This window comes from Vanessa atalanta, chromosome 10, assembly GCF_905147765.1.
Source record: "Vanessa atalanta chromosome 10, ilVanAtal1.2, whole genome shotgun sequence".
Taxonomy (NCBI): domain Eukaryota; kingdom Metazoa; phylum Arthropoda; class Insecta; order Lepidoptera; family Nymphalidae; genus Vanessa; species Vanessa atalanta.
In genome coordinates, this window is record NC_061880.1 from 6,254,559 (window position 1) to 6,268,731 (window position 14,173).

Below are 14,173 nucleotides of genomic sequence, written 5' to 3' on the forward strand. Positions count from 1 at the left end.
TATTTTTTAATATAATATATTTATCTCATATAATCAAATAATTTCCGTATGTTAAATCTTTCGATCAAGTGATTGCAGTGTATGTACTTTAAATCACGCTGTGTCTTGATTTTCTACATTGCAATAATTATCATATTGGATTTTAGTTTTAGTAATAGATATGGAGACCCCATATACCATAACCATTGAAAGCAATTGTTGTATCAAACATTATCACCTTTAACATCATTTCTTATAAAGTTTTATAATAACAACATTTAATAGTATAATTCCATGTTAGTATATTGTCAACCATGTGACGATATTATAATTGCTAGTCCATTATTCAGATGTTATCTTATAAATCGTATGACGCGATCGCTCCCGCTCCCGCTTCCGCTTGTACGCTATAATTCTCCGCTCTGCTCTTGTGACGCTCATTGTGTAACAATTCTTTTAACGAAACTTAAAGTGTCACGTCAAACTGCAGACAAGACCTCGTAACCCGTAAAATTTAAGTGGGCAGGTATTGTTCGGACTGTCGATCTTTATTGAGGACTGAGCTATAACGATAACCAATGCAGAACGAACGATTGTTTGAACGAATAATGGAATGAAAGCGTTTTGTACGACATTTAAAGGTTTTTGTTTTTTAATTTCAACCTGATTGAATTGGATTGCTTTATTTGCGATTTCGAATTGTAAAAGTTGGAACTATAAAATATTCCCTTTTTTATTTTATAATTTAAAACTATACTATTTTTTAAATAATCTAATTTCTACATAAAACTTATCACGATATAAAAATGAATCCAAAAGTATTAATTTGTTTCAAATGACGATATGTTTATAATGACATAACATAAACAACCGTTTTGTTTAACTTAAAAACATTTTTGTTAAAACAACTTTAGGGGAATACAATAATAATTAATTATTTTTAGTAGTTTAGAAGTTTCCTAACCTCATAAAATCCAATACAGTATTCAGGCCTATAAAGCTTTGTCAAATGAAATTTTAGCATAGATAATAGGTAATACTTTCTGTGACCTTTGAAAACAATAACAGACCCGTCAAGCGTATCAAATAACTGTAGGCACTCACATCGTGTGAGGCCTTGACAGAGCCCGTCCGTCACTCCATCAAACTCGAAACAGCGACTATGGTTGAAATGGTATCGCTATTGAATAAGAGGCTGTCTAATTTACACATGACCTTTAGTTCTGAATTTTGGTCAGCGGTAGAAAAATCCGATAAGATAACGTAGACGTTTCATCATTGTTTAAAATCTGTCCTGATTCACTAAACCTAAATCCTAAACTTGGCCCTGAATAGTTATTTAAAAAACATTTCACAAAAGTGTAAAAAAAACCACGAAAATTTTATTTAATGTAAATTATATTAAACTAAACATTCCAACATTCTAAGTCACTCCATCCACTGCATATCATCATATTCCTAATGATTCTAGATGTGTTTAATTAATTCTATTTTAATAACTCGAACTCCATTTATGCCATTTATACTAGATTCTGTGTTCATTGATTCAAAATATTATATAACTTTTTCAACTGACAATTGAATTATACAATGTGATGTGACTATTGTCATGGACCTATTTTTTTGTATTTATCAAGAATAATGTCAATATCCCAATATCTTCTCACACATTTAATGGTTCAGCAAAAATAACACATAGGTACATACACGAGTTACCATTTTTTTAAATATAGAATACTATCGAAGACTTTTTCAGGAGTAGGTACATTACTACACAGACGCGTGGCATTACATATCTTCGCAAAGTAATGGTGTAATATTCAGGATTAATTTCAATTCAATTTCCTATGTGTAATAACAATACACGAATGCTTTGTAGTATTCATAATTCTATCGTAATAAAATTAATCAAATCATAATTGATATAAAACTTCCATTTCAATTTAATATATTGCTTTACGTACTCGATGAAGATTGATTACGTATTTAAATGCAATACAAACTATTGAAATAATTAAGGAAAACAATATAAAATTTAGTTTTTTTTAAACAATTCTTTATTAGTATATAATATAATTTTAATTTATTTTATTACGAGATATTTGCTTGGCAATTGGAAAGTCTCGTTACCTTTCCATTGCTCCAGATCGTCTTGATAATTGCCATCCAACCCCGTCAATCTCGAACGGGATCTCGTCATAATAAGCTTCGGGATTGATCCCGAAAAAACGGTATCTCGCGAAATTAGAATCCCGCGAGATCGGGATTGCAAATTTTAATTTCGAAATTAATGCTAAAAAAAGAAATTATAAATATATTTATAAATCAAACAATACGTGTCATGTTTCACTTTACCGTTTCGACCATTTTATGCAAACGCTGCTAGGAAATTAGAATATTATACTCATATTTTAAATAAATTCTGTTAATGCAAATACAAAATCAGATTTTCAAGATTGTATATATTTACCGTTACCTTTAATTACCTTTAACTCGCTTTAAATATAATTCATTAAGAACCACAAAATTAAATGTTCCGCTCGACGACTTCGGTTACAATGGTTAGTTAATGTATATAATTATAGTATTATATTTCATCGGTTTAACGCGGCCCTTGTGATTTGATATTACATATTATCTTATTTTTCATATAAAGTAATAACACGTTGACGTTCTTATTAATCATAATACATATGAGCTTTGATGAAAAAGTATAACATAGTAACTTGCTTTTTAGAGTTATCTATTGAAACAATTGGAAAATATTAATGGTTTATATGAAAGTCTAATGTAGACGCTTCACAATCATCTAAATTATTTTACAGACATAATCTGGGTCGATTGTTTGCCTTATTAATTTTCTAAAAAAAATAGTTACAGCAATAACACCATATTACATCAATAACAGCTGACTTGTGTATGATGGGTCTCATTTTTTGCTTGCATATTATTTAATATATATTAGAACCATTTTTAATATTGAACGCATCCAAAAGCCATTCCTCTTCAATATCGTAGGGCATATATATGTAAGTAACTATCTGTTGTGTTTTCAAGGCTAAACTACTGGACCAATTTAATAATTTAATAGATTTTATTAAACATCAAAATATTTACGAGCCGTCAAGAACTCTGGTCAAAACAGTGTATTCAAGTGATTATAATACACCTATTTGAAACAGTAATATATATCTTTAGATATTTTAATGTTTGTCTTTGTTACAAATACTATCGCAATCTTTATACAGTTGACTTCCAGTTTACACTTGACGTGGTCACGAACAAACTGACCCACATACAGCGAGACATTTATTTGAATAATATCATTAGCATTATGAGACGTTAAAACGTTGTTTGTAATAATATTAATTAAAAATATTACGACAGTTTTATTGAAACTATTTGAAATGTTTTTGTAAAATATCGTTATAAATTAAATAAAAAATGATTTTATAAACCATTGAAGCTTATCATTAACTATGTTAACAATAAAATAAGTCGTTATTATTTTCTACGATTCCGGCCATGGTGGCTGTTTTCGACGGCGTCTAGTCAACTACTCAGGATCTTAAAAACTCCAGACTACATCTTAGAATTACTCGACAGATAAATAACTTTATATAGATCCAATTCAAGACTTTAATTCAGTATCCCAGGGTCTGCAGCCGGTTAGCTAGTCACTAGACCAAACGAGTTATTTTTATGATATATTTTTATCCATAAAATACATAATTTGATAGGTCACCTAATGATAAGTGGTTGACTGACCCATAGACATTGGCGTCGTATAAATATTAACCACTTCTCTCAACATTGGTGGTGGTTAAAATAGCTCACTCAACCTTCATACCTTAAGTCAAAAATACTTGTACTGCTGTATAACGGTAGAATGTTTGATGAGTAGGTAGTACCTAAACAACAAAAACTTTAAACTTAAATAGGTCTTTATTACTAAGTAAAATAACAATAGTTGCATTTCCTACTGTACGATACTATATTCTCTAACTAATATTAAGTACAATGATTTAGTTAAAGAGCGTTTTAATGTCTCGAGATAACTTTCTACAGCGAATAATTCGAATGTCGCCGTACAATTATTATTCTAATTATACGTTTAATTTGAATCATGACTACGAATGTTTCGTTGATTCACGAAAACCATAAATTATGCGAGCAATTTCTCAAGTCTCACGACCTGTGCTCTCTCTTACTAAAATATATAATATAAATATATAGAAAAGGATAAGAAGATAAACTACGTCTTTAACATTAAATAGATAATTTTCCGTAACGATATTTATTATTTTTAGTTGCTTCACTATATTATACGCTATACTTTACTTTATACTTTATTGTATACCACAAAGAGAAAAAAAAATTCAAAACATGGATACGGCCCAAATAAAAGTAGCATACATTTTTGACGACCTTAACACTACATACCGATCTCTTCCAGGTAAACAACGGTGTAAGTGATATCATAGGATATAAGATAAGTTAAAACTAAGAATATAAATATTCTTTACATTATACAAAAAAATATATGTTTGAAGTTTATATTTTGTATAATAAGTAATATTTAATAACTAAATCTATACCTATCTATAATTAATACCTATCTATTATTCTTAATAAAATAAACACAATCATTTGTTCTACAAAATAAAAAAAACATTAGGAACTGTTTTTTTTTTTTTTAATTTTGTCGTTTATTTGTGCCGGAGAGGATTTAGGAACATCACAGCCTGGCATCGTTGAATTGACATTCGAAAGAAAAAGCTCAAGCATTTTTTAACTAATTATCCCCTAAATATCATTTGTAAGTAAAACCGTTTATGTTTGACATTTTGATAATATGTCGAACACTTTCCCATGAACAATCGGTCAAAGGAAATCGTTTAACAATGGATGCACAGTCCGTTCCTCATCGACTGAAGCCATGAAATTGTCGTTGGCAATGTTATCGTTTTGTTTTTGGTTATCCAGTAGTGTTTCTATTACATAATTTTAAAATTATATTTATTGTAAATATTTCGAATATTACTGTTTTTTTTTTATTTATTGTTATATTTATAGCGTAGTGTTTATGTATTTATATAAAAAAATTCAAACTATTTGTTCCTTTTTATTATTTTTTTAATACATATCTATTAGTACCCTGTTAGCATAATATACTTAAACACAAGAAATAGTTCAACTGATGACGTCGTTATTTAAACAACAAATGCTTAATCATACCCAATATAATACTCAAGTTGCAAAAAAATATCTAATAATATTTACTTTAAGGCTTCAAATTCAACGAATAGTATTACAATTTATGTGCATTTTTAAGTGTATGCGTGTTTGCCTTTGTACATATATAACTTTGATTTATTTAAAATATAAGATCTGCGATCAAATATAGCTTATATGCAGTCTTTATGATTATCAAAAGATATTATTTTGTTTACCTTAATCTTAATACCTATAGTAAAATTATGGTTTCAAAGAAAACTTTATTGTTACATCGACTTTATTTTAAATCTTATATTTCACTACCATCTTTAAAGTATAATATCTTAAATTTTAATTACAAAACAAAAGTTTATCAGTCAGTTTCGCTTGCTCGTTTTATCTGTATCGCTTTTTCCATGGCCATACATGGTATCGTATTAAAATGGCAGAACTACGTTCAGTTCCCACATAAACAGGTGCACGTCTCGTCTTACACCGCAGACTCCGACAAAATCATCCCAAACTTTTATGGACGAGTGCTTGTTTTTAATTTTACGGTCTACAGGTTTCATCAGAATATTGAATAGGGATATGATAAAACTGGTTTACACAAATTTCATATCCACACTTAAAAATAATTATATCAAGGATTTTTTCGTTGTATACAACGAAAAAATACACCTACTATGATGTATCGTTACTCGTTTCTTTTAATTTTCTTAGGGAAAATTACGACTAAACTAAAATTACAAATTACACTAGGGACCGTATATAGAGGGATTATAGTTGTTGCATTGTCAGTGTCTAAAAATATATCATTCCAAATAAAATGTAATTACTTGTATAAATCACCATTTATTTTATTATGCTCTATAAAATAACTTCATAGAACACTTTAATGTATTATTATAATTTAGTTCTTGCAAACTTTAGCGCACAATAGATAAAATCTCATGTTCTCTCTCATATTGTTGATAAGAAAGTAAGCATAACTTAATAAATACTGTGGGAATCGTTGGCTACAATATCTCATAATCCATGTGAATGTACAACCACTTCCGCATTATTTTTTTTTATAAATCTTATAATTATACAGTCAATAAAAGGTTAATTTTTTATAAAAGTTTCCCTCTAAGAAAGTTAAAGGTCATTGAACTTTATTTGCGTGACGGCAGCACGATAAACTTTTTGAATAATATTTGTTGGCGGGCAAATGGGCCACCTGATGGTAAGTGGTCACGACCGCCCCCATATACATTGGCGCTGTAAGTAATATTAACCATTCCTTAACAATGCGCCACCAATATTTGGAGCTAAGTTGCTATGACCCTTGTGCTTGTAGTTACACTAGCACCCTTCAGAACAAAACACAACAATAATAAAAATTGCTTATTGGTGTTATGATATGATTGTTATGATAAGTCTACAGTACGTACCCACACGGGCTTGCACAAAGCCCTTCCGTCAAGTAAAGCTCTATTTTTATTTTATTACTATGCAATTATATTGACTGCATCAATATCCAATTTATTTATTAATACGAGTAAAAATAATCCAGATAAATTCTTATACTGGTACGTCTAATTAGAAGTTGTAAATAAATACTTATAAACGGCGTTGAAGCCATTTATAGCTTTTAAGTGTATTCTATAATTTATTATTTATTTAATTGTGGTGTTTCTTACTTCACAACTAAGAGATACCAACGATCCGTCACTGGAAATCTACTTGAATATCTTAATTCCGTTGCAATTATAGTAGCTTTACAGACATTCTTGCGCCGCATTCGATTTAAAATATTTTCAAACTAAATTATATTATATTCTTTACTATTGGAAATGACATGAAACAAACTATTATATATATATGTATATTATAAATATCAATAATAATAAAACTGTATTTTATTGTAAATAAATTGTTCATGTCGATGACCTTTATACAAATAGGTATTGCAATTCGATAGTTGCATGATTTTATTTGCAAATTTGGTTCATTTGTGTTGCTAGTCTCACTTAATTATATTTTGAGCATGAGGTGTTGATTTATGAAAAAAATGTAATATACACGCCGCATATAATATTATAGTTTTTTTTAGTATTTAATTTCATATACGTCGTAGTTCAAGTCAATAAAATATATAAAGTGTTGTATAAATACGCATCCAATGTTTTATATTGTTATATAATACACATTACAAATACAGCACCAGCATGGAATGTGAGTGATGCATGTCATCGATATCAAATATCTTGAAATAACGTGTAAAATATTTTCCAGATGATGAAGGCGGTCATATCAAGCAAGGATACGAGTCAAGGCGTCAGAATGATCTCTATATGCGTTTGGGTTTGTTGCTGGGGGAGCGACGCGGATCCCGGAACAAATCCCGTGATAGTTGCACGTCACTGGCCTCCTTAGACGCTCACACTTTGGCATCCCATAACACAAGTCCTGTGAGTTAATTTTGTTTATATACACACTTACACAGACAAATACACGTGCACGTATATCAGCACACGTAAAAGTGTAGTAAGTAGGTCGTATTCAATTATATTTATCTAATTATTTCCAAGTGATGTACATTTACATTCACTCGTGTTCCGATAACTGATTCTGTCGATTAATATTGACAGCAGCTTATAGTTAAACTAATCTCACAAAATTTAATTCTAATTAGTTCACAATAGTAGACATCGATTTATACAACTAATCGATGGTAGTATTAAAATCTCAAGGAGCAACTACCATACACTTTGCCAATAACAATCTTATCAGAGTTTTGTTTTAAGGTATCAACGCTAACGGGTTCATCAGAAGTGGATGCAGCAACGCCTATTGGCAGGGACTCTCTCGGCTCCCTCGCTTCCATGTCCTTATCGGCCGCTAGCAACTGTTCATCATCCAGTCCTGGCAGCAGAAGGCACTCTGTTAATGGTTCGTTGATATAAAATTTACTTGACTTTTTTTTCAGAAAAGTTACATAAAATAAGTTCTTCGATAGCTAGCGGATTTCTTAAAAAATGTCTATCATCCCTACTATGAGCGTGAAGGGTAGAGTGCACATGTATACAAAGTACACCCGTGCCTCGAAACTATAAACCGCGTACTGCGACGTCTTTGCTTTGACATTAAATAGTCAAATTTTAATCATACCAACAATACATTACAATTTCCTTGAATAATTATATGCATATGAATATAATATAACTCATCTTCCTGTATTATTATTTGGCCATACCGATTTTTCAAAGTAATAATAATTAATTCCATAATGTTTTTACCTTTAGCGTTGCAAAATGGTCGGGAAGAATTGACACGGATGTCGAGCGGCTTCTTTAAAAACAGGAAGACAGCGGCCAGACGGTCAGCTCGGGTCAGCAGTAAGCAATCTACTACATCTTCAGAATTGAAGAAAGGTACTAAAAATATTGATTGTTTATATTAAACAAAAAATGAATATAATTTTATAAAAAAATCAATAATTTATTCGAATTTTATAATATAAATCAGAATTTAAGTATTAAAGACAAATGATAATTCCGGATAAAGTTATTTTAATGCATTGTTTTTTTTCATTATTATAGTTCATCCCACACCTCAACTGACTCTACGACCATTATTCTTTGAAGTGCCTTCGAGTGAAAACGAAAATGTCTTTTCTGGAAGACATTGGTTGATAAGAGATATGGAAAAAGCATTGGCGTCGACTTCTTCTGGTAAGATATTGTATATCAGTTAATTTCCTAATTAACAATAGTTCCCGATTTTAAATTCTAAATCTTCATTACAGGTATACTAATCTCAGGATGCCCAGGCACAGGAAAGACAGCGTTAATTCTTCAACTCGTGGAATATTCGTGCTTTGGTCGTAAAAGAAACTTCGAATATGAGGAGCTAAGAGAGCAGTCAGATATAAGGGAAGTCTTGCCTGAAGAAGTTGCAGCAGGAATGGTCACTCATCTAGCATCACAAGTCGTCGCATATCATTTCTGTCAGGTATGGCACATTTTATATATCATTCAAATATTTTTTGTTGTTGTTGTTGTTTAAATATCAAAATATATGTATTAACATAAACGTATACAATTATTCGCAGGCCGACAACAACAGCACATGCCTAGTAGGCGAATTCGTCCACTCACTTGCAGCACAACTTTGCCAAGCACCAAGGCTGCAAGCGTACAGAGAATACCTATTGAGCGAACCGCATCTGTTAGCTTGCCTCTCTTTAAAAGAATGCATAGCAGACCCGGATTTGGCTTTCATGAGAGGAATCATAGAACCGCTTATAATTTTGCGAAAGAATGGAAGCATAGATTCAACAAACAGCATAATTCTTGTTGATGGTCTCTGTGAAGCTGAATATCATAGACCAGATCACGGATATACAATCGCTTCTTTTCTAATAAGACACGTTCCTGAAATGCCCTCTTGGCTCAAAGTTGTAGCAACTATTAGAACACAATTTCTTGAACTAACGAAACAATTACCGTACACAAGACTGGGTTTGGACGAATCGGACAATGTACATAAAGATTTGCTTGAATACTTCAACGCAAGAGTTCAAGCTGCACCCATAATAGAGACAAATATTAAAAGTTCAACGGGAAAAACTGAAGGCGTACATAACTCGGTTATGAAGTTTGCTCAATACGTTCTTCATTTGAGCCAAGGATCTTTCTTGTTCTTAAAACTAATTTTGGATCTTCTTGAAAGAAGCCACATAGTTGTGAAATCAACAAATTACAAAGTTGTACCCATATCACTAGCACAAATATTTTTACTTCAATTCAATTTAAGATTTCCCACCGTACAGTCGTTTGAAAAGGTGACACACATATTAAGTGTTTGCTTAGCTGCCTTATACCCGCTTACTTTGGTAGAAATTTATTATTCGGTCAACTCTTTACTTGTCGACACATTCTTACCATGGGAAGAATTTTGCCACAGATTTGAAAGTCTTAGTGACTTTCTCGTAAAGCGTATTGACAACACTTATATGTTCTTCCATCCATCATTCAGGGAGTGGTTAATACGTCGCGATGATAATGAAAGCTCCAAATTTTTGTGTGACTTAAGAGCTGGACATTGTGGTATTGCCTTTAGACTATCAAGGGTGCAGGCTCCTTTAGATCCAGAGAAATCTATGGAATTAGGACATCACATTCTAAAAGCTCATATGTACAGAAACATGGGCCCAGCGCAATTAGGGTTATGTCCTCGAGATTTGCAAGCCAATATGGTCGCTACGAGTTCTGCAAATGTCGGTGAAGCCGTTGCTAACTTGAGGAATATATACACTCCAAATGTGAAGGTTTCACGTCTAATGCTATTAGCAGGAGGATCGCCAAATCAGATAACAGATTGTCTTGGAAATGCGCCATTATTGTGCATGTATGCTTATCAAGGAATTATATCAATGGTTGGATTACTCATTGAATTCGGAGCTGATCTGGAAATGACAAACTCTCAAGGGTGTTCAGCTTTATCATTAGCATGTCAAAGAGGTCACACTGATGTCGCTAGAATGTTAATAGCATCAGGTAAGGAGATGAAACTATTTTATCGTTTATACTAAAATCCGTTTTATAAGACATTCATAAAGTTAAATATTTAAATTTATATTACAGGTGCTTCACTAAGTCACACCGATACAGCAGAACAGACTCCGCTTGTACATGCAGCTAAAAATGGTCATCGAGATACCGTAATATATCTCTTGGGATGCCAGACAGGAAAAGAGGACAGGAATTCAATAGAAATAGATGAGGACAATATTGAACAATTAGTGCCTGGTTCTAGGCATGCTCTAATAGCCGCTGCTCAAAATGGGCATTTAGATATAGTAGAATATCTTTTGGATACAGCAGAGTTAATTGTAAGTGTCACAATCATTTTAACAACATGTTTAATTAATATTCCTAGAAAATATATTAGTAGTTATACGCCATTAAAATCTCCAGAATCGACCACTTTTCAAGTCAATGAACTGACTTAATTATGTTCAAAGTTATTAATCTTAATTATATTTTACAGCCTGACGGTATCTGCCCTGTAACCGGTGAGACCGCTCTTACAGCAGCTTGCTCTACTGGAAACGCTGCTATCGCTGATGCTCTTCTCATCCGAGGAGCAACACCATACTCTTTAAACGCAAGACAAATGTCTCCCTTAGCTTTAGCTTCGAAGAACGGCAGAACAGCTTTGGTACTGAGATTATTAGATTCTGGAGCAGACGTGATGGGATCTGGAGGAAAAAACCCTCTAATATTGGCAGCGGCTGAAGGTCATGCTGAGGTCGTAGAAATGCTTTTAGAACATTGTAAGTTTAAAATTTCTATTAACATAAATTTCACATTTGATGAACATTGCTTTTTTACAATGTGCTACATTCAAAGCATATTTACAGAATGTGAGATATGTAACTTATTTTATTTTTTCCTTAGGTGCTGATCCAGATGCAGTTGATGCTGACGGTATATCGCCGCTAGGGTGGGCAAGTCTACGATCAAGAATACCGACAATACAAGTGTTATTAGACAAAGGAGCTACAATCGGTGAGTAAATTGATTTTATTAGATGTAAATAATAAATATAATAATGTTTTTGTAATCATAAAATATACCTTATTAAATTACTATATGTATATTTTTAATATTATAGATCAACCAGATGGAAGCGGACGAACACCACTAGGCCTCGCTTGTGGAGGTCCAGCTGAATTAGTAGAACTCTTGTTAGAACGCGGAGCATCTCTGGAGAGAGTCGATCATAGCGGACTGAGACCTTTAGACAGAGCTATTGGACAACGGAATGTTCCTGTGAGTAGTATAACATTTTCGTAAATTCCAACCGTTTATTTCAACAGTTTTATAAGTGCTCTTATTAAATCTATGTTCAATGATATTGTTTTACTATATTACAAATTTGTGTTAATTTCTAGGTGGTCAATTGCTTTTTGAGAAAAGGGGCTAAACTCGGTCCCACGACATGGGTAATGGCAACAGGCAAACCAGAATTTATGTAAGTTTTCATTTTATTCGTCATTTTAAACAACACAAATTATTAAATTAAGTTGTTATACACTTTTCTATTGTATTAAAATATTAATATCCATGATTTTATTTAATACTAATATAAAAACAATTTCAGGCTAATACTCCTAAACAAGTTGCTTGAAGACGGGAACATGCTGTACCGTAAGAACCGTCCGTCCGAAGCCGCTCACCGCTACCACTACGCACTCAAGAAGATCAATCCGCTCATCAGCGACGAGGGCCTAACGACGCCTTCCACTCAACCTGTTCCACACGAACACGTGTCTGCCTTCGTGCAATTAAAAACGAACCTCTTGCTGAACATGTCTAGGTGTAAGAGGAAACTTAATGTAAGTATCGTTTAAATAAATTCAACTAATCGGTAAATATAAAGATGATACAAACCAACAGCATTAGTAAATATATCTGCAAACTAAAACAATTATATACGTAGATTGTTCATATATATGTTTAAGAACATCAACTACTAAACTATAATCTATTGAAATACTTATGCAATAAAAATCGATGTATAATCAAATATATTTTTGATTGATTATTTAGACTTAAGAATGAATAATGAATTATTTAGAGAATTATTGAATCGACAGGAACCCTCGGAGGCGTTGGACTTGGCGGCGCGCGCGTCCGTGTTGCGGCCCAACGCGTTCGAGTGCTCGTACGCGATGGCTCGCGCCATCTTAGCCCTCAACAAGCCGTCCGACGCCTTGCCTCACGCGCGACGAGCCTTGCTCCTCGCTCCTTCCACGGACATGTCTGCCATGAGGACTCTGAAAGCCCTCCAGCAGGAGATCCTGACGAGGATCAATACTGGGACCCACAATCTAAACGCCGATACCCGATCGATGAGAAACTATGATAGCATAAGTCTAAACATGCCGTAAACTTCTCCTCCGCTCCGATAACGTACAGATTTATCAACTTATATAAACTTTATCATTATATAAAGACTTGATACTACAGTGACGTTTGTATTGGCTCCGATGTTCCTTAATGGTGTGGTAAATAATTCGATAGTAAAATTTTGTGATTGTTGCATTTAGGTTTTGATTTACGTGATTTAAAAATTGAAAATAAAAATAAAAATGTATGTCCGTACTGTGAATATCGTTCGTTTGTTGAACTATATATGTATGTATAAGTCTTATACAATTCGTATTGAATCCCGTTGCGTGAAATATGTTATATGCTTGTATAATTTACTTATTTTAAATAATAATATTTCGATTCATATTTCTTTGTGTATATGTAAGATCTATTATTATTAGTGCTGGCACATTCATGTTAGCGTAAGTGCGATTAAAAAGTTGTTTTTTTTTTTTTAAACAACCATAACTGTTGAGTTTTCTCAAATTTTAGTTTTAGTTGCATACTAGGCAATAACAGAATTATCTCGATCAAAATGTTTCTGTAAATAAGTAAGTATTATTTCTTATTGTATCTTAATACATGGAAATGTATAGTTTAGAAATTTTAGTTTTTATCGACTCGAATATATAAAACCTAAAATTTTGGCTTGCCTTATGTTATCTGTCTTATTTTTCGTAACTCATTTATTTGATTTTAAATTTGACTTTGAAATATGGAATTACATATACGTAAGTTATTAGAATGAATTTAAAGTAGACGTTATTATTAGTATTTTTTTGTTATTATTGTTAAAAAAATAGTCTTGAGTAAAACTCGCATGCCCATTTTCTTGCTTTATTTTAATTTATTACTTATATTTTAGATAAAAAAATTATAAACAAAATAAAAGCTTAATGTATTGAAAAAACAAAATGGTATCAAAATTAATATCTTGTGTGGTTTTGATTGTAACTATTATATAGCGTGTTTTAATTATTTATTTTACGGATGAAATTACAATATATTTTATCGAATTTTAATCGTACTCGATTTCGACGGAATTTATG

The 14,173-nt window shown here is 32.0% G+C and overlaps 1 protein-coding gene across 4 annotated transcripts in view; it reads left to right on the top strand.

The window, feature by feature from the left end:
• The window catches only part of LOC125067109 (protein TANC2), a 204,708-nt gene extending 190,720 nt beyond the window's left edge, over positions 1-13,988 (top strand). The window contains exons 5-17 of one of the 4 annotated variants that reach the window (XM_047675490.1): positions 7,477-7,652; positions 7,989-8,133; positions 8,487-8,615; positions 8,784-8,915; positions 8,990-9,195; positions 9,296-10,742; positions 10,830-11,077; positions 11,236-11,521; positions 11,646-11,756; positions 11,863-12,020; positions 12,143-12,222; positions 12,352-12,586; positions 12,848-13,988. In XM_047675490.1, the coding sequence (XP_047531446.1) occupies positions 7,477-7,652; positions 7,989-8,133; positions 8,487-8,615; positions 8,784-8,915; positions 8,990-9,195; positions 9,296-10,742; positions 10,830-11,077; positions 11,236-11,521; positions 11,646-11,756; positions 11,863-12,020; positions 12,143-12,222; positions 12,352-12,586; positions 12,848-13,141 (3,647 nt within the window). In that variant the 3' untranslated portion in view covers positions 13,142-13,988. The remainder of the gene's footprint in view (positions 1-7,476; positions 7,653-7,988; positions 8,134-8,486; positions 8,616-8,783; positions 8,916-8,989; positions 9,196-9,295; positions 10,743-10,829; positions 11,078-11,235; positions 11,522-11,645; positions 11,757-11,862; positions 12,021-12,142; positions 12,223-12,351; positions 12,587-12,847) is intronic. The other 3 variants (XM_047675491.1, XM_047675492.1, XM_047675493.1) reach the window with 3 other exon arrangements.
• Positions 13,989-14,173: the final 185 nt, after the last annotated feature.